The sequence below is a fragment of the Schistocerca piceifrons genome, chromosome 11 (genome assembly GCF_021461385.2).
Source record: "Schistocerca piceifrons isolate TAMUIC-IGC-003096 chromosome 11, iqSchPice1.1, whole genome shotgun sequence".
Classification (NCBI taxonomy): domain Eukaryota; kingdom Metazoa; phylum Arthropoda; class Insecta; order Orthoptera; family Acrididae; genus Schistocerca; species Schistocerca piceifrons.
Window position 1 is genome coordinate 3,902,289 of NC_060148.1, and position 22,608 is coordinate 3,924,896.

The 22,608-nt window shown below is 42.1% G+C and overlaps 1 protein-coding gene across 1 annotated transcript in view; it reads right to left on the reverse strand.

The window, feature by feature from the left end:
* LOC124720189 (neuralized-like protein 4) overlaps positions 1-22,608 on the reverse strand; it is a 296,164-nt gene that overhangs the window by 211,832 nt on the left and 61,724 nt on the right. The window contains 4 exon segments of the mRNA XM_047245512.1: positions 10,279-10,419; positions 15,022-15,222; positions 17,405-17,540; positions 21,650-21,860. Of these exon segments, the coding sequence (XP_047101468.1) occupies positions 10,279-10,419; positions 15,022-15,222; positions 17,405-17,540; positions 21,650-21,860 (689 nt within the window).

The window sequence follows — 22,608 nt, forward strand, 5'->3', positions numbered from 1 at the left end:
TTGACGAGCTAAGGCGTCCAGGGCAGTCGTCATTTTCAACATCTTCTCTACCCTCTTTACCACTTGTAAACTCTCGTCTTTCTCATAGTAGATTCGCCAATATTTGCAGTCGACATTCCAATCGTCGTGCTGCACTTTACTTCATTGTTCAAAAGAATTCTTTGGTCTATCTTTACCAAAAGTAAAAATTCACTCAGCACTCGAAAACACTTATACCCTTTACAAATGTCAACAATAAACGAAACATTCAAAATAGCTGAAAAAGCAAACACACCCGAGGGACATGTGCACTGATAAAAATAATTGACAATCAGATTACAGTATTATGCATGCAAAATTAGAAACTTCTCATTACTTTGTGATCACACCTCACATATTCAGTAAACTAGATTAAAAGCAATGTGTCATATCTCAATGAGGAACTACAGTCATTTAGCCCTGGACAGGAGCATACAGAGCACAGGTGGCTAACCGGTTTCAAAAGGTTTCAATCCGATCTGCAGAAGAAATTCGTGGGAGAGAGAGTGGAGCACTCACACTATACTCTGCCCGGGATATATTTTCTGCTCTTTTGTCATGAGTGTACTACAAGACGCTAAGGGCTGAAAGATACATCTCAACTTTTAAGCATTTTTAAGTAACACTTGTCCCATTTTTATTATTAGATTGCAAAGCCAGATTCAATTTCTTAGTTTATAAAACCAAACTGAGATTTAAAATCCACGAAAATCATCATGTGAATACTTTCTTCTTCTTCTTCTTCTTCTTCATCTTCATCTTCATCTTCATCTTCATCATCATCATCATCGTTGTCCTCTTCATATGCAAGACGGTCTTCACTGCAACCAACAGTGCTGCTCAGGCCACATTATTTAACAATAATGTCTTCTCTCCCTGTACATGATGACTGTTTTATCTACTGACCCACTTGTTTGACTTTAGATCACTTTAACGCTCCCTTTGGCGTGAAATCGTGACGTGTTTCATCCGTCATCCATTTCTTTCATTCCTCTCTCCTATACAGTTTAAATTGCTTACTTATCGAGACGTCGAGAGGTTGCAATTGTGAACTACCGGTAAATCCTCCCAGAATAACAGCAAGTTCCGTATTTTCCTGTCTCAATTTCTCTTTCACAGAATTTTTCAAACTACTACTAAACAGATCTAGCACAAGAAGACACCGCTTCAACAGTCTGTTACTTCATACATCAAATGTCGGAGCAGTTTTGCTCGTATTTGCTATTTTGCTCAGTTCCCCACCGGTTTTCTTTTGATGTCGAATAATAAAGCGATGGAAACATAATATTCTTCTCTTCGTACTCTTGTGGCATTTTCTGAGATATTTTGGTTTTGGTTCACATGCCACGTCCGTAACACTACATAAAACTGTAGCACCAACCAACCCTTAAAGTATGCTAAGTTCCACTGCAGCACTAGCTTACGAGTGTGTATTTCAGTTATTTTTGTATTAATACAGTGAGCAAGATGTATGGAACAGGCGAAATTCCCTCAGAATTCAAGAAGAATATAATAATTCCAATCCCAAAGAAAGCAGGTGTTGACAGATGTGAAAATTACCGAACTATCAGTTTAATAAGTCACAGCTGCAAAATACTAACGCATATTCTTTACAAACGAATGGAAAAACTGGTAGAAGCCGACCTCAGGGAAGATCAGTTTGGATTCCGTAGAAATGTTGGAACATGTGAGGCAATACTGACCATATGACTTATCTTACAAGAAAGATTAAGGAAAGGCAAACCTACGTTTCTAGCATTTGTAGACCTAGAGAAAGCTTTTGACAATGTTGATTGGAATACTCTCTTTAAAATTCTGAAGGTGGCAGCGGTAAAATACAGGGAGCGAAGGCTATTTACAATTTGTACAGAAAACAGATGGCGGGTATGAAAGGGAAGCAGTGGTTGGGAAGGGAGTGAGACAGGGGTGTAGCCTCTCCCCGATGTTATTCAATCTGTACACTGAGCAAGCAGTAAAGGAAACAAAAGAAAAATTTGGAGTAGGTATCAAAATCCATGGAGGAGAAATAAAAACTTTGAGGTTCGCCGATGACATTGGAAGAGCAGTTGAATGCAATGGACAGTGTCTTGAAAGGAGGATATAAGATGAACCTCAAGAAAAGCAAAACGAGGATAAAGGAATGTAGTCGAATTAAGTCGGGTGATGCTGAGGGAATTAGATTAGGAAATGAGAGACTTAAAGTAGTAAAGCAGTTTTGCTATTTGGGGAGCAGAATAACTGATGATGGTCGAAGTAGAGGGGATATAAAATGTAGACTGGCAATGGGAAGGAAAGCGTTCCTGAAGAAGAGAAATTTGTTAACACCGAGCATTGATTTAAGTGTCAGGAAGTTGGTTCTGAAAGTATTTGTATGGAGTGTAGCCATGTACGAAAGTGAAAGATGGACGATAAATAGTTTGGACAAGAAGGGAATAGAAGCTTTCGAAATGTGGTGCTACAGAAGAATGCTGAAGATTAGATGGGTATATCATATAACTAATGAGGAGGTACTGAATAGGATTGGGAAGAAGAGGAGCTTGTGGCACAACTTGATTAGAAGAAGGGATCGGTTGATAGGACATGTTCTGAGGCATCAAGGGATCACCAATTTAGTACTGGAGGGCAGCGTGGAGGGCAAAAATTGTAGAGGGAGACCAAGAGATGAATACACTGAGCAGATTCAGAAGAATGTAGGTTGCAGTAGATACTGGGAGATGAAGGAGCTTGCACAGGATAGAGTAGTATGGAGAGCTGCATCAAACCAGTCTCAGGACTGAAGACCACAACAACAACAACTTTAAAGCCATACTGACTGTGTCCTCGAATCCATTTCAATACGTCATCCTAGTGCTTCTTTACGAGCCCGCCAATTGCGAGTGAGTGTTTTGTTCTGGTAGAGGGCTGAAGGCAACTCAGCTGGTCTGTTTCTGTGTTGTTCTGCATATCCTATTACTAACAATTTATAGCCTGCGTCACATGAGTACCTCTCATTTTTTTTCTATCGTGAAACTAGCTACTATCAAAACTGTCATACTGTTACTGGTAACACAGATCACTTTCAATTCAAGCTTACTGGCACCGTAGACTGCATTGACACACTGTAGGCTAGGCTGTGTTCTGTGTTTGTTTGTGTTTTGGGGGAGGGAGGGGTGAGGGGGGGGTGTGGGGGGGGACAGTACTAGCAAGCTTGTGAATCCCTGTAACTCATATTCATCACATCGGTTCACTGCTGCTCCCGGTTGTGTCCAATGTTGCCAGATAGAGAGATGTTTCCCGCAGAATCGATTATGTGGCTATTTTTAAGTGTGGTGGGAATTTTAAATCAAATACTGGCATTTTTATATTAATTTAGAGTATAAGACACACCTGAACTCCGATTTTCAAAGAAAAAAGTGTATCATACAGTCTGTAAAATAAGGTAGTTTCGACCATTTCGTGCAGTGCTGACGTCACACAATTTGTGCCTAGCGTCTGTAGTGGTAAAAATGTCACATGGAAGTTAAGGGTGCCTCACACATTCCACATTATGATCAATACATCAATAAAATGAATGACTGAGAGCGAATGTTGCCGTATTGTCAATACTGTAAATATTGACAAAGAGTACTGATGTGACCAAAATATCCCAACTTGAGATGAGGTGAATTTCTTAGCCAATACCTCTCGTATACGACCCTTAATGGCGACTACCTGTTTCGGTAAGCACGGTTACCATCTCAGATCTTGATAGGATCTTATTACGTGTCCTCTACACTTGTCTACACTTGCCCTACGAGTACTCTCTTTAAACCATTACCAGGTACGTGTGGGACGAGACGAACGACGCGTCGACAAGTCGAGGCTAAAACCGCAGTGTACCGGAGTAGTTCGCTGAGTGCCGGTGTCGCGTACCGCACACTGATGTGTACTTGGCCCGGTGTGGAACTGAATCGAAAAGAGAACTGGTGACAACACTGGGAACACCAGCTGGGGTTCAGGAAGGGCCAGACGACCGAGATACGCTATAGGTTGTCTGAGGACAAGTGGAGGAAGAATGGCAGACACTAACAAGTTATATTTTTGTTTTATCAACTGGGAGAAGGCATTTTACAGAGTCAACTGTAGTATACTGCTGATCATTTTTAAAGATGTTGGTACAGACTGGAAACAAGTAAGGTTAATAGAGGAGATGCACATAAAACAATAAGTAACAGAGTAAGGAATAAGGAGGTAAAAGAGATGAGCACTGAAAGGGGCCTAAGGCAAAGACACTCACTGTAACCTGAGCTGCTAGACAGATACGGAGAAGAAACGACAGGATAAAGAACGCGAGAGGCACTGCAAGTGGAGGAGAAATTGTAGAGACTTAAAATACGAGGATGACGAAGCAGTGCCGGTGGAATCAGAAACTGCAGATATGCAGCTGACGAACACACAGTAGCGAGTGTCCCACACGGCCAGCATTCCCGCGAAAGCAGGCATCGGCACGTCTTCTCACGGACCCCCTGTAAACGTCAGAAACCCCAGGCGTGCTCCCGACGTACTGACAACCGTTCATGACGCTTTCCCAGAGTGCTTCGACACTATCGACAGGACTCGAATGTACCGGCGCTTTCAAACGTCCCCAGACAAAAGAATCAGATGCAGTTACACCGACCCGGAGGGCCACGGTATTAGCGAGCCAAGACCGATACGCTCGTTTTGGCCACCCTGTGTCCAGAATTATGATCGAACGAACCGTGTCGTTTCAAACTAAACGTAGCCTCAGACATTAACAGCGGCACGGCCACAGTCGCCTCAGTTTCTGGAGCGATGTTTATTGGGATTATTTGCTTGTTTCATTGCCCTGCACTAGCCCCTAGTGTCTGCTTGATGTATACTCCCCAATGGAATTTGTGGTTCAAAATGAGGGTGCATGTAAAATAAATGCCAGATCCACAACCAGAATACTGAAATGTATTCATCGTACGAGTAAACCTTAACGTATCCTTCTCAGTGTGCTGCAATCTCACTTGATTTTTTTTTCACTCGGACCGGAAGCTGAGCTGTCTCGATTACAGCCGCGCACAACAATACGGATACGTCTTACGCTGTGTTACACGCACACAGAATGAGTGATAGTGCGGGTCAACAGCTTTACTGACGCATTAATCTTTGACGGCACTGGGCAGACACCTGGTCCAGCTAACCTGCAGTGATGTGAGCAGTTGCAGCTCAGACTTAAAAACAGACGAGCAGAGAAACCATATAGCTTCGCATCTCATTTAATTTTTAAAGGGAATGCAATAATATTTGTCAAAACTCCAGCACTACTGCACGTTTCTTAGGTGACCGGACGGAAAGCATAAAATGCTCTCGCTGTCATCTGATGTAGGCATTTTCGTCACTCTTGCTTGTAATTAGAATACTCACTTAAATACAGGGTAACTTTTCTGAGCAAGCTGTGTGTGATGCAAAAGCAAACAGCAGGGATTTCATCGTACTGCCGAATACTGAAGCCACACGAGGTATTAATTACAGTCAGTCATCTGGTAATCTCTTAGCTCCTTCCTCATCCGAATCCGAGAAATACATTTCAGTAGTGGAACTGTCATCTGCTACGTCGATAACGAGGTTAACAACAGAATCCGAGAAGCCACTCTGGCACCGTATTTTCTCCTCTTTTTTTATGACGTGCCGTTCTATATCCTGCCGACATTCGACACCGACACGTGGCAAAGTTTAGCGCATTGGTTCCATTACATCTGGCCCCTTCAGTGTCTTGTTTTTTCTCAAGAAAAATCAGTGAACTTGGCTCCAGACCAGTCCTTTTATGTTCCTATTGCAGTGGTGGCGGCAACTGTAAAAATGCAGCATTCGAATGGTGTGGTCAATGCTGTGGAAATTATTGTTTTGCTTGTTTCTACAATGCCTATCACTGTGGCTAGATACCACATCTGTGGTATAAAACAATCGACACAGTAAAAAAAATATTTCCATCTTCATCCTAAAAATTTTATCTGTTATGTTTTCTTAATTTAAATAACCTTTGTTAACAATCTTATCAAATATCGATAACTACAGATTTATATTTGTGATCCGAACTGGAAGTTTGAATGCAATTTGTAATTAGAAACAATAATATTTTTCACAAAATTATGATGACCAGATGCGTGTTAAACAGCATCAATTTGATGAATTTTACATTTAAAAGACATTGGCATTACAAAAAATCGTCAAAGTGAGATTTGAACCATCGATCCATGGAACTTATCAGTTCGACCCCTGTTCACTAGTCTTGGTATTTTGACATTGGCCAGGATAAAATTGTATGGTAGATTACGGTAAAAAGGAGAAGGTGAATACAAAGTGAAACTACTTGCAAAAACAGAAAGAGAAAGTAAGATGACAGAAAAGATTTCGAAATGCAACAGTGACAATAACAAACTTAATTGTTGGGTTCAAATTAATGATATGAATATAATAGAGCTCAGACGTGGAACATTCCACTGTTGCATTTCGAAATCTTTTCTGTCATCTTACTTTCTCTTTCTGTTTTTGCAAGTAGTTTCACTTTGTATTCACCTTCTCCTTTTTACCATAATCTTCCATACAATTTTATCCTGCTTATCCTGCTTATATATACTCAATAATATGTAAATATAATAGAGGGAAACATTCCACTTGGGAAAAATATATCTAAAAATAAATATGATGTGACTTACCAAACGAAAGCGCTGGCAGGTTGATAGACACACAAACAAACACAAACATACACACAAAAATCAAGCTTTCACAACCAACGGTTGCTTCATCAAGAAAGAGGGAAGGAGAGGGAAAGACAAAAGGATGTGGGTTTTAAGGGAGAGGGTAAGGAGTCATTCCAATCCCGGGAGCGGAAAGACTTACCTTAGGGGGAAAAAAAGGACAGGTATACACGTGCACACATGCGCGCGCGCCCACACACACACACACACACACACACACACACACACACACACACACACACACACGCTTATCCATCCGCACATACACGTAACCCACTTCTAAACCATGAGGGAAACATTCCACATGGGAAATACATATTTATTTTCCTTATTGCCCTTTCTTGATAACAGTATCGGCTTATTCCCAAGAATAAGCAGCTTTCCCTCAGTTAATACTCAGCAGAAATCGAACCTGCATTTGGATTGGACTTCCTTAACTCTTGTGCAGAAAGGTGTGCAGTATACTGCTGCATCCATTTTCAATACCCTACCACAAGAACTCAAAAATCTTAGCAGTAATCCATACGCTTTCAAATGGAAACTGAAGAGTTTCCTCATGGGTCACTCCTCCTATTCCGTAGAGGAGTTACTTGAAAAATTAAGCTGATTCTTATGTTATAGTTATGACTCAACTTTTTTTTTTGGGTTCATAAACATTTTATTTTTATCTGTAATTACTTTTATGGGTTAATTTCAAGTACTGACACGTTCCATGACCTTGGAGATTTGCTCCTCAATTTGGTTCTACGGAACTTGGCATGTCAATAAGTAAATAAATTACAATCTGTAATGCTACCAATTCAGTTACGCTCCCTGTTTGAGATATACGTGCCGTAACTGCAGCAAATACAGTTCCTTCGAAAACTTCAAAGTAGATTTTTTTTGTAAACTTGCAAAGGACATTCCGAATAACCTGCTTCGTCACTTTTTAACAGTGTTCGTGTTCGTTATTCACAACAGAGCCAGAACCAGCATCAGCCATTTTCACTCTGCCTACTAACAGTGTGACAATCAGACCACAATGGTGCAGAGACTGCACATGTACATTATTTTTTGAATAAAAGCTTCACAGCTAAAGCACGGTTACGAAAATATATCGTGTCTTAAAGGATCATTTATCGTGACATACTAACAAGATATCTAATAAGTAGGACCTACTTCGAAGACTTTAACATCACCAGTGTATGTGTTTTATGGCTGCTGGCCAATTATCACATTTGTGTTTGTTTAGATAAAGTTCATTCTTATGATGAACAAAGTAGTAGTTGTGGTCTTTCTGTCCAAAGACCAATTTGATGCACTCTATCCTGTGCAAGCCTTCTGATCTCCCAGTAACTACTGCAACCTACAACCTTCTGAATCTGCTTAGTGTATTCCTCTCTTCGTCTCCCTCTACAATTTTTGCCCTCCACGTTTCCTTCCAATACTAAATTGGTGTTGCCTCGATGGCTCATAACTGTTTCCTACCAACTGATCCCCTCTTCTAGTCAAGCTGCGCCACAAACTCCTCCCCAATTCTATTCAGTACCTCATCGATAGTTACATGATCTACCCATCTAATCATCAGCACTTTTTTGTACCACCATAATTCAAAAGCTTCTATTCCCTTCTTGTCTTAACTGTTTATTGTCCATGTTTCCCTTCCATACATGGCTACATCCCATACAAATACTTTCAGAAAAGACTTCCAAACAGTTAACTCTATACTCGATTTTAACAAATTTCTCTTCGTCAGAAACACTTTCCTTGCCATTGCCAGTCTACATTTTATATCCTGTGTACTTCAACCATCATGAGTTATTTTGCTCCCCAAATATCAAAACTCCTTTACTACTTCAAGTGTCTCATTTCCTAATCTAATACCCTCAGCATCAATCGACTTAATTCGACTACATTCCATTATCCTTGTTTTGCTTTTGTTGATGTTCATCTTATATCCTCCTTTCAAGACACTCTCCATGCCATTCAGCTGTCATTCCAAGTCTTTGGCTGTCTCTGACAGAATTACAGTGTTATTGCCAAACCTCAAGGTTTTTGTTTCTTCTCCATGGATTTTAATTCCTACATAGTATAGGCGGAAAAATTCTCTGTTTGAAGTGTCCCCCCCCTCAAGTTCAGAATGGAGTTTTATACTCTGGTGCAAAAAGTTACACAAATACCGAGTTTGAAACTTGTACTAGTACATGAAGTCAAGCCATCATTTGTCGTCGTTAACAAAAAACACAACAAGTACTTTACTGATTTGCTTCAAATGTTTACCCGATACTCTGAAATATGGAGGAAAATGGTCTATATATTTATTTAAGAAATATATGTAATGGGGAAATGTTGTTGGCACAACATTTGAAAAGTTCTTGGCCGCTATACTTCCACTTTTTATATGATACATTAATAAATATTTAGACGGGCCCGGTATACATATACTTTTAAACAACAATGTACATATTTTCCGTTAAAACTGACTCTGTGAAAGAAAATGCTGTGCTGTTCTGTAAAAATAAGTGCTTTCATTTTTTTTCCCGCAGCCAGTTTTAACTATGATAGCTGGAGGCCTAATCAATGAGACAAATTGTTTCTCCCATATATATTCTTTCTCCTTATGTACCATTTGAAACAAATTATATACAGAACAATGTGCTGTTTTGTGCTCTTCCTCTCTGCAAGTTTCACAGAAAACAGGAAAGTAGTATTTACGGTTTATCGGCTTATAATTAGAATACTACTGCAAAATCTGAATCATCCGTAACTTGCAGCCTGGTAGGTATCTCTCACACCCGATGTAAATCAATGATTGCAAGCAATTTACCCATTCATTTTAACTGACTTTAATTCCCAACCATACATATTTACCAAATGTGAAGTGCTGCCGAGTTCACCAGTATTGGATAAAAACGGCAACTGAGTAGCATAGGAGACGGAACATATAGCCGGACATGTTCCATACGCCTCGAGAGACTACTCCACTGTGGGATTTACATTAACCCTCTGACATAGGTAATTTTCTGATATTTCCATACAAATTTGCACGGTATTTTTATTCAATAATTACAGTAGCTGTAAGGACAGAATTAAAAAAACGTAACAAGTGAACAAAAAACTTTAATCTTGATATTTAATTGAAATTTAATGTAAATGGTGCAGGAAATGCAAAAATCACGTACAATATTATGAAAGCACAATAAACTTATAAATAATTTTTGAGAGAGCTGTATATCTTGAAGCAAGGTTCCATACACAAGCTCAGGAATACGGTTTAAAAAAACTGCCAGTACAAGAAGGTATATACGTAGTATTTAAGTGGGACTCGAGAATAAGTGAAACGGGCTCCTGGCTTTCAGATACGAAAATGGCAATCACCAATATACCGGAACGACAGAAAGATATCCGATAAGAAAATAGCAGCCTATAACATTCCGGAGGAACAAAATAGTATTTTAAGTGAAAATCACGACTTCCGATGTGTAGACGGGGCAGAAATTACGAATCGCGTGCAGCCGGAGGGTCGAGACTGCGCACGAGCGAGATCGAGCCGCACCTTGACAGTCATCCCGTAGAGGTCGACGACGCCCCAGACGCGGGACGGCACCTTGCTGGCGGCCACGCCCTGGTCCAGCCCGTTGATGAAGTAGTGCAGGTTGCCGTTCGCCTTGCGCACCATGCCGATGCGGTCGCCCTCCTGTGGAAATTTACGGCATTCCATGAGCCGAAACTGCACAGACACACGAGACAGTGTTCTAGAGTAACTTCTGTGACATTAAATCAGTGCCCGGAGCAAGCAGTAAGGGGCACTGGTAACTAGTTTGGATAAGGAATTGGAGTTCAGGGAGCAGAATTAAATTTTAATTGGAATGTAGAAAAATCGTAACTTGTGCTATTTTAGAGTTTCAAATGTTTCCAGAAACATAAAAAAGATAACGTTTGTGGAATGTTTGGTACAGCGATAGGATCCTCTCCGGCAAGTCGTACGGACCCGGTGTGAATATGAGATGGGCAAATTCTCCCAACTGATGAAAAAACTGTAAGTAGCATGTAACACAAAAGTCACTTAACGAATGTGGGAAACGAGACCGAGGCAGTACACACGAGGCATTCTTGGGTCGGTGTTCTTTACTATTTGTAAATCGAATTTTGTGTCGCACGGTACACAACGCACTTAGGTAAATTGAAAATTCGTCACTAGTGCACTATAGTGCAAACCGACAAAATGAACAAAGTAAGCACGAAAACAATCAACTGTTACAGTACACTGAGAAACAATTTCCCTTCTCACGAAGACACAGTGCCACGTCACGCATCGAGCACCCCGCGCGGGACTCGGCTTTCGCACAGAGCTCGCACCTCTGTTTGTCGCTGCTGTCCGACCTGATCAAAACCCACATCATTAATGGGTGCAGGATATAAGCACTTTTCTTTTGAGGCTGTGCAATGTCATCTGCTTCTGTGGATATTCGACCACATTTTCTCTGACAACTTTTGCATTCTGAAGTAATGCACTGGCTATTTCCAGCTGAAAGGGGAGCACAGGCATCAGTTATTCCTTCAGCTACTGACACTGTCGTTTCTAAAGAAGTCTAGCACTGACAACAAACGTCCATAAGATAAAAGATGATTCTGAGAAAGTATCTTCTTGCCCTGATATTTATTCTGTACACTGAACAAGCATATCCAGAAGATTAAAACCCTCCATAAATTTACTGTACTTTCTGACAGTAACGGCTTGCTCACACTGATATAGGCTTTTTCTTTAACTGACCATCTTTTTACAGTATCCAAGGGCTGAACCCTAGTGTAAAGCGACATTAGGTGCACATTTCTATTGCCAAACCACTTGACACAAGCTATACTGTTCTCTGCGTCTATTCTGCCCTGTTTTCTTACGATTTTTCTCTGAGCTCGGCATACGCCCCGCCACTGTACTGGACATAACTTTGCAGCATGTCTGTGTACCCCTTTTCCTCAGAGCTACTAAAAATTGATGCGAGGAAGTCTGTGTTTTATGGTCAGATACAACTTGTGACAATACCACCACTAATTCCCAGGCTGCTATCAATAGTAATGCCTTTTCCTACATACTTCACATTTCAAAGTTGTGCAGTATGTCACTGCTGCTGCTTTTTGCAAGTAATTTTATTCCCCACTTACGTGGTTTACTTTTCACAAAATGCTTCAGTGAAGAGAGTCCTTTGAAGGAAATAATTATTTCATCTACAATCAGATGTTCATCAATTCCTCCTTTTTTTAGATTTTGTTCTAAGACAGTGATAAACGGGCAAACTCCGAAAAGCCTACTGTGACTTGGCTCATCTCTCTGCAGAAGATTACCATTATTTACAAAGTTAATGTAGTTTGCAGGTTGTCAAACTTAGACATAACCTCTGAAATTATTTCAACATTTCTATGTTCAGTCCAGTAGAAGTTATAGGAAAGAAGTATCCCAAAAAGTTTCTCCGTTTCTCACAAATTGGTAATTTTACTGTTTAGTATTTTTGGGGTTACATACATACTTGTTTCTTGAGCAATCTGTGCTAGCATGTCATCAGGAAAAAAGAATTTGCAAGTACTATATGGCTATCAATTCATCACAAGGTTTTGAAAAACTTGCATTGCACTGTCTGTCAAAGTCAGAGAAATCACGGTCCCAACTTTTCCATATCACTGTAATTGTCGTCTTTTTATTCCGGACCTTTCAGCGTGCGGAACATCATTCGAGTCAGCTGTATCATTAGAAACATTAGCATCATTCTGCTGTCACTGGACAATATTCCATGACCCCAGCACAGCTCTCATTATTAATTATGTCTTGCAATTCCAAGTTTTCAATTTGCTCATCTGAAAATTTCAAAAATACCTCATCAGACAGATCACCATTCAGAAGTTACTCCAGGGTCTCTGTCTCCAATAATTTACAGAGTAAAATAAGTTATTAATTTGTGTGTTACTTTTTGCACACAATCACATTTACCGTGCTGCTTGCAGACAGCTATCACCTTCTCCCAGAGGCCATATGGACCCAATGTTTTATAAACCTCTAACAGAACAAACTACACTGAAGCACCAAAGAAACTGGTATAGGCACACACATCCAAATACAGAGATATTTAAACAGGCAGAATATGGTGCTGCAGTCAGCAATGCCTATGTAAGACATTAAGTGTCTAGTGCAGTTATTAGATCACTTACTGCTGCTACAATGGCAAGGTATCAAGATATAATTGAGTTTGAACGTAATGTTATACTTGGCACAAGCTACGGGACACAGCATCTCTGAGGTAGCGATTTTCCCGTACGACCATTTCACGAGTGTACAGTGAATATCAGGAATCTGGTGAAGCATCAAATCTCCGACATTGCTGCAGCTGGAAAAAAATCCTGCAGGAACGGGACCAGCAACAACTGAAGAGAATCATTCAACGTGATCGAAGCACAAAGCATTCTGCAAATTGTGGCAGATTTCAATGCTGGGCCATCAGAAAGTGTGAGCGTGTGAACCATTCAATGAAACATGATTGATACGGGTTTTCTGAGCCAAAGGCCCAGATCTCCCTGATACTCAATCCTGTCCAAGCCTCTTCATCTCCCAGTACCTGCTGCAACCTACATCCATCTGAATCTGTTTAGTGTATTCATCTCTTGGTCTCCCTCTACAATTTTTACCCTCCACCATTCCCTCCAATACTAAATTGGTGATCCCTTGATGCCTCAGAACGTGTCCTACCAAGTGACACCTCCCTTGAATCCAGTTGTGCCACAAATTTCTTTTCCCCATAATTCTACTCAGTGCCTCCTCATTAGTTACTTGATCTACCCATCTAATCTTCAGCATTCTTCTGTAGCACCACATTTCGAAAGCTTCTATTCTTACACTTTCCTTGCCATTGCCAGTCTACATTTTATATCCTCTCTACTTCGACCATCATCAGTTATTTTGCTCCCCAAATAGCAAAACTCCTTTACTACTTTCAGTGTGTCATTTCCTAATCTAATTCCCTCAGCATCCCCCGACTTAATTTGACTACATTCCATTATCCTCGTTTTGCTTTTGTCGATGTTCATCCTATACCCTCCTTTCAAAACACTGTCCATTCCGTTCAGCTGCTCTTCCAGGTTCTTTGCTGCCTCTGCCAGAATTACAATGACATTGGCAAACCTCAAAGTTTTTATTTCTTCTCCATGAATTTTAATACCTACTCCGAATTTTTCTTTCGTTTTCTTTACTACTTGCTCAATATACAGATTGAATACCATTGGGGATAGCCTACAACCCTGTCTCACAGTTTTCCCAACCACTGCTTCCCTTTCATGCCCCTCGACTCATAACTGCCATTTGGTTTCTATACAAATTGTAAATAGCCTTTCGCTCTCTATATTTTACCCCTGCCACCTTTAGAATTTGGAAGAGAGTATTCCAGTCAACATTGTCAAAAGCTTTCTCTAAATCTACAAATGCTAGAAACGTAGGTTTGCCTTTTCTTAATCTTTCTTCTAAGATAAGTCGTAAGGTTAGTATTGCCTCACGTGTTCCAACATTTCTACGGAATCCAAACTGATCTTCCCCGAGGTTGGCTTCTACTAGTTTTTCCATTCGTCTGTAAAGAATTCGTGTTAGTATTTTGCAGCTGTGACTTATTAAACTGATAGTTCGGTAATTTTCACATCTGTCAACACCGGCTTTCTTTGGGATTGGAATTGTTATATTCTTGTTGAAGTCTGAGGGTATTTTGCCTGTCTCATACATCTTTCACACTCTTGCACACACCAGATGAAAGAGTTTTGTCATGGCTGACTCTCCCAAGGCTGTCAGTAGTTCTAATGGAATGTTGTCTACTCCCAGTGCCTTGTTTCGACTTAGGTCTTTGAGCGCTATGTCAAATTATTCACGCAGTATCAGATCTCCCATTTGATCATCTTCATCCTTTTTGATCTCCATAATATTGCCCTAAAGTACATCGCCCTTGTATAGACCCTCTATACACTCCTTCCACCATTCAGCTTTTCTTCTTTGCTCAGCGTGATTTGCATTCACTTACACATGGAACTTACTATAGCTCTTAGCCTAATTCTCACTTCTCTGACTGCAGCTAACCTGACGACCTTTTAAATGATACCACACATGACATAATAAATGTGCAAAATGCTGTTGTGGTCGTTTCATTAATATCAAATGGGGGTGGCTGAGAAAAGGTAGTTATTCCGCAACATACCGTAGAAGGGCCACAAGCAAGGCTTCGAATGGTGGAAGTAAGGCAGCTCCGGCAGTGCCGAGCCTCTAGATACTCACCCACAGCTCGTCCAGGTTGAACTCGCCGTACTCGCGGCGCGTGCCCTTCCCGTTGGTGAGGATCCCGCTGCCAGACATCATGGTGGTGCCCGTGCGCAGGTTCGTCATGGTGGCGGGGAACGCCAGGGCGGCCGGGTCGTGCGTCGTCACGCCCACCTCGATGCTGCCGGACCACTTGTCCACCAGCCTGTCGATGCGGATCTGCAGCAGAAAGTGCTCCCTCAGCTCGGCACCAACTCCGTGGCTGCACTGCCCTGGAGATTGCGTGTTCTCCCAGCTTGCAGTGCGACTGCACCGCCTTCACTGGGGCGCGACTCCACAAATTTTGCTAACTGGTCAGAGAAAAAACAGAGCATATGAACGAGGAAACAATTTTCACAATGTTCTGCAAGTATTTTTTATTACATCTCTAACTGGTTTTCATCCTCTCAGAGCACAGTCAGATGACAACTGAAAGACACACAAATTACTGAGACATTAGCAATACCAATACAGTGTGTCTGCAAAGGGAGATGTTGCGTTTTCTCTTTGTTACAAGACATCTGGCTATACACCCTGAGCTGCCCGTAAAAATACTATGATTAATTTAAAAGGCTTTTTGGTGTATTTCTGAGTGCTGATTTCAGATAAATTATCGAAAATGTCAAATCAGATGCAGTTTTTACATATATTGAGCATTTCTGTGAGGTACGCAAAATGTAGCTATGTCAAACAACAGAAAATCCAGGGCGGAAAGTAACAATATTATGAAAAGGAAAGTTGCTACTCACCAAACAATAGAGATGCAGAGTCACAGACAGGCACAACGAAAAGACTATCACAATAAAAGTTTTCAATCAACAAGGCCTTTGTTGAAAATAGATGACACAGACACACTGTGTGTGTGTGTGTGTGTGTGTGTGTGTGTGTGTGTGTGTGTGTGTGCTCAACCTCTTTGCATTTACATATGTCTGCCTGTGTCTGTATATGTGCGGATGATGGATATGTGCGGATGATGGATATGTGCGTGCACGCGCAAGCGCGAGTATATACCTGTCGTTTTTCCCCCCCTAAGGTAAGTCTTTCCGCTCCCGGGGTTGGAATGACTCCTTACCCTCTCCCTTAAAGCCCACATCCTTTTGTTTTTCCCTCTCCTTCCCTCTTCCCTGATGAAGCAACCGTTGCGTTATGAAAGCCTAATATTTTGGTATGTGTGTGTGAGTTTGTGAGTTTTTTATTTTATTGTGTCTATCAACATACCAGCACTTTCTCATTTGGTAAGTTAAAGCATCTTTCTTTGTTTACACACACACACACACACACACACACACACACACACACACACACACACACACAAGGGGTTTATAAATGAATATCGGAGTTTTAACACTTTATAATATTTATTACATTAAACTTACAGTTATAAATGATATGTAAAATGAAAGAGCAACTCAAACAGTTTAACCAAGAACCTTATAAATGTTGAATGTGAGCACCATTTGTCACACGGCACACACCATGTCTATAGCCAAGCGCCGTACAGGCCGCAAGGGCCCCAATGACAGGGCTCGCTTTGCACGGCTTCCACATTCACCCGACACGACACCGTGCGATTTTTTCCTCTGGGGCTTCACCGAGGATCTTGTGTACGTGCCTCCGCTACCAGCAGACCTCCCCGAATTGAGAAACCGGACTGAAGCAGCTGTTGCTATAATCACTGAAGACACACTTATGAACGTTTGGGAAGAACTAAGCTACAGACTGTGTGTGTGTCGTGTGACAAATCGTGCTCACACTCAACATTTAGAAGGTTCTCGGTAAAACTGGTCGAGTTGCTCTTTCATTTGACATATAATTTATAAATATAAGTTTAATATATTAAATATTACGAAGTGTTAAAGCCCCGATACTCATTTATAAACACCCCGTATGTATAAAAAAATGAAATAAGTATGTTGACACGTACTTTTGCTTTCTCGTGAGAGTAGCTCGAGTCGAGGCCACTAATTTTCTTTTTTTTGTCACCAGCCGTGCACCTGGGCCGCTTCTCGGAGCTAGTGACCTCTGCAGTTTCTTTGTGGCTCTCTGGTCTTCTTAATCTAATGTCGTTAAGTGCCTCATCAGCTCCATACATTTCTATTTATTTCGTAGTCGACGGTGCGCACGAATTATAATTCGCAGCCACGTTTACAAACACACTACCGGTGACAGGAAGCTGCAGCGACGCTAGCAATCCGAGTGTAACATTTCACGCTGCAGCGAACAGAAGACGAGCGGCTTTTACGACCGAATCTACGGCGAGGCTCGAGGTCGAGTCCCCTACTACACTGTCAAACTCCTTCGACACAAATATTTGACGTGCCAACTTCGACAGAGGAATACGACGGTGTAATGCCGGACTTACCTCGAACAGCTCGTCGTCGTGGAGGGGGCGGTGCGTCATGACGACGCCGTTGTTGAACTCGTCGAGCGGCCGCCTCCTCTCCGCGCTGCGACCGCCGCAGGAGATGCGCACCAGGCTGCCGCAGCGCTCGTGGAACCTGCGGGCACCTGCGGTCAGCCTGACGGTGGACGGCAACGATAATCTTCAGGCAAGAAGGCCCAGCTGAGCCGTACACTGTGCAAGTACAGCCCAGCTGCGAACACGCAAAAGTCCTACAGAACTGGAGCAGACGCAACCTGCCCGTTGCCCGAGACCTGTGGCAGAGGCACTTTGCGATATTCGGTGCCTTCTGGGCTCCGGCTTCCAAATCCCTCACGTGTGGCAAGCGTGACAACTCGGGTCGAAAATGGGGCACAGAAAGTGAGTCTTTAAAATACAGAATGGTGTGTCTCAGGTGCAAGTCAGGTACATTAAAGACATGATGAGAGCAATTAAAATGAACACACACACACACGCACGCACACACGCACACGCACACGCACACGCACACGCACACACGCACAAAATGTAGCGGGACTTTGAATTTCGCCGCGCTACACTCGTTTCCTCAGATATAAATTATACCGTTGCAGCGGTACGAGCGCTCGACGGCAGAGGAAATACTAACACTGTAACTCTTTCTTTGTTTTCTATCCACCTATTGTCTCTCGAGAGTGGAAGCTTAATGCAGATGTAAAAACTTATTGCTAGTCTTGGTCTGATTAAGACGAAAAAACTTATTAATGTGTAGACATATTGTGGAAGTTATGAAATTCGGAGGATGGAAGTAGCAACGTAAAATAAATTGCATTCAGTGTCAAAATGATTTTAATTTGTATAAGTTAGTGATTCCTGGACGACTGCAAGATTTCGGAGCAGCTACTACTTTTATGCAGAAATGAAGTAGGAGATTTTTGAAGACCTGGAAGCCGCACGAAAGAAGACGTGTTAACACGGTAAAGGATGAACTCTTATCTACGCCATTTCCCCCTGTTAATCACATTTTGTTATTCTCTTTCAAATAATTTTTGTAGTGGAGATTGGTTTGACGTTTGTTCAGAAACGCCACAACGACCTCCTCAACAATAGCTTTTCCGAATCACGAAGTCCGATAATTCTGTAATACAAAGTCCGATTTGCATTTCATTGTTTCCCTTTTTCACGGTCATTAACGATTTTAGAACCCCCTTTTTATTCACGATTTCTTCCCACATATTCAACCTTTTCTTTTCTTTTTTATTAACCACTACAACAAACAAACAAACACACACACACACACACACACACACACACACACACACTTATCTGCAGAAAACTGAAAACCCGTCTTTGCAGGCCACTCCTCTAATCTCTGAATCGTAAGCTGCAACTGACGGGTCACTGTTGCTACACTGGGGGAAGAGCAGAAAACAGCAAAATCTTCCACAAATATGGAGCACTTTACAGGACTCCCTACTGGTGATGGGAAAGAGGGTAACACTTAAAAACACTGCCCTGAGGGACAACATTCTTCTGCTCGAAACGACCCGACAGTACGTCACCGACTCGGGTCCTAGAAAACTACCGACACGGGAAGGACCGTACGGAGACGGGGAGGCAGCCACGGGTGTCACGTCGAGGGAATTGCGCGAGAATACTACGTCTCCGAGACGTGTCGTACGTTTTATCGATACAGAAGAATGCGAGGATACGGTGACGTTCACATAGGAAAGAATGCCGAATAGCCGTCTCCGAAAGAGTCGGGTTGTCGAGAGGGAACCTAAATCTCTGGAACCCGCACCAAGAAGCTGCCCGGTCTACCGACCCGGCCGGATGACGGTTAACCGCACACTCCGGTGTCTTTCCTTCGCAGCTCGTCGAAGTGACACTCCGGTAACTGCCGGGACGTGTTCGGTCCTTTCCGGGACTGAGGAGGTGTGTCAGAATTGCCTCTCTGCACTAGTCGGGGAAGTTGCCGATCTGCCACACACGATTAAAATATTATACAGGTCTCTACCAGTTACTGTATTACGGGACACACAAAGAGCCGAATCCGTCTCCCATGTGGAAAAGGGAAGACTCGGTCCGCCTCGCCCCTCTACGGCAGCAAAGAAGAAAATTTGTTTTGGAAAGATCTTTGATGTGCAGAAACGTGTGTTGCATATTTTCATATTACGATACACCGCATATTTTCACATTACGAAAGTATAAATTAGCATTCCATCAAACACAGCACTTTAGTTTGCGAAGCATTGAAATAGAGATTGCAATATACTATTGTAAGCCAATGATAGCTCACGTCACATCATCTCGGCAGCCAATGACAGCAGATATTCAGTGCATAGGACACGTGATGTAGTCAGCTAATGGCAACATCGCTGTTAAGTAGCGTGAAAACACAAATAGAAAGAGTTTACGGTTTAAATTAATGTACACAGAGTAGCTACAAGAAACACTTAATTTTCACTTATAATATTGGTCTTTAAGATTAATAAGCTACAAGAAAAGCTAAGCTTTCACATATAACATTGGTCTTTTTAATGAGTGTCACACTTTACAAAACATCACACAAATGTGCTAGTAAAAATTTGGGTTCGTTTCAACAGCTGCCAGAGGTCGTCAGAAAACAGGCGTTACTGTGGTGGGCAGCTACAGTGACACAGGAAGCTCATATGTTCATATACACATGGCATTAAGAAATCTTACATAACGTCATACGAGAAATAGGACATCAGAGGATACTCCGAGAGCAAACGAATTTCGTAAACCGTACTAAAATGCACAATTCGGCTTAAAGGACATATTTGTATGTCCAGATTCACAATGAAGTAGGCCCCAAACTCATATTAAGCTTTTCAGTGCACTTTTTGGGATGTAAACTTTCTCAGAGTACCAGCACTGTATCGTCTCACATTCGGTTCATTATTACGGCATAATGCTGTACATGCCAGGAGATGAAAACGTGCACTATAAATTCAGTGAACAGTTGAAACTAGCCAATAGTGTGGACGAAACACTTCGTTTCTTATAAATTGATTGCATCTGTGGAAAAGATTAGTAGAAGCCAAACTTCTTTAGCAAAGCGACAAAAATCTTCACTGTCGTGCAAGGCGATCGATGCCCGACTGCCAAAAACATGAAAATAAAATACAATCGGAAGACTGAAACTAATAACATATTTTAGCCATCCGTAATTCTGTGAATGTATTTTAATTCAGTCGATAGCTCACGACCAAAGGAATCCATTTTGTTTTCATTTGACGTGTGAACTGTCAACGAAGAGGAAACAGCAAAATCACTAAACGTAAACAAGGGCGACCGTCCCCCTTCCCACTACGACCCAGACTGCTCTGTGCATCCACGAACCTGGCAGCTCAGGTGCATCAGAAAATTTTTTCTGTGTAGCGTGACCGATTCTCGCTACTGCCGCGGCCACACTCCGAGAAGCCAAAACTGGGAGACGGAGCTGCTCGTACGCAACTCAGCTCCGCACCCATGAGAGCCCGCTGGCAACCGCTCAAAATGAACGTAATGTAAACAGCTGTGATGTCCCACTCATCAGAAGCAGTTTGCTGTTACGAAGTATTCCACAGTCTCCGTCCTAAAGCCTTTGACAGATTTTGCTTTCGGTAGGCGCTCGTGTGTGCACTGTGTTCTGTTACTGTAAATGGTGCATTTACTTTGCATCTCAAGTTTCATTTTGGTTTCATTCTCTCGTTTACATTTTATTGCCGCATTATTATTCTACAGTAGCAGGATACAGTAAAATTCGTTGTTAGACTATCAATTCTTACCAGTCAAAACCACAAAAATTTAACAGAAGACTAAAACACTGGAAAATTCCTGGAATCCTAAAAAGTTCCAGGGTTTTTCCACGCTTTATCCTAGATTAGAAAAAAATTACCGTGCTTTTACCAGTTGTCCTGCAGTGTATACACCCTGGATACATTAACTGTCTCTAAATAAAAAGTTGGCAATCCGAGTCACAGCTCACATATCGATGAAAAGGTGGAACGAGTATGCAAAAGCAGTTCCACCTGGAAAGCTATTGAGAAAATTTGCACACCTGGCGCGGACAGAGGTGTCAATTCCATTCGACAGAAGAACTGGCGGTAAAAATAATCGACTGGCCACTCGTTTGTTAAACACAGTCAGTCGGGCAGTCACACTCGTTTCCAAACTTTACACCCACTACTGGCACATGGCTGCCAGTATCGGAGCCTCGGCATCGCGATGTCTGCAGCTCACCTCAACCTGTCTGGAGGGGGCGACACTTCCACGTCCTCCGCGGCGACTACGGACGCCGGCGGCGACTCCTCTTCGAATGCGATGACGTCGCGCCGAGTGTTGGCAACGTTCATGTTGACGACGAGGTCCGTCACCAGTGCTGGCTGCTGCTGCCCGTCGGTCGGCTCGTACGTTCCGCAACTCGCACTCAGCTCAACGTCGAAGTCGGATCCTGCGGGGCAGACGCGTCACACCTCTCGTTCTCTCGACAGGCAAAACACTTACGCGCAGCACAATGATAGGATTAAATTAAATGAACTTCGACTTGAGAGACCGCAAAGGATACACTAGCCAGTGGACGGTGGCCGATTTTCATCCAAACTGTTCGACAGGTTCGTCCGTTTGCTCCAAAACGGAGGCCGACACAGTCTGCCGCTTCCGGACGGTCGGCGACACGTCGCGATGACGGAATCGAGGCACACGCCCTACAGCCTTTCTCGAATAATGTCTCGGAGACTATTTGGTAACAAAATTTATTTCTGCAATGCTTATAGCTTTATATGTCATCTTCGCGATGAAGTGCCTGTCACTTCGTTAATAGTCACAGTTATTGGGATATCTGCATTTACGTAAAATATTGCACGAAATTTGAAAATTCTGTGACGAAAAATAAGTGTCTCGATTTTGCATTTGGTGCATATTACATAATACGTTGCTGCGACGGAATTTAGCTAGCGTATTGAAATTTTCTCTTTACTCGGTTGGAAGGATCTGTTTGTAACCAATCTCGAGAAAACTGATCTCACGTAGCACGTTCATTTGTGTGCACCATTAATGAAGCTAGATGAAGTATCCACAACATTCCTAATATCTCATAAACAGTCTGACATATCAAAACAAGATTTGGGGAAATGACAGTATGTTAAGAGGAAAGTATTTTGCCAAACGGTTAAAAAAAACACTCACACGCAGACGCACAC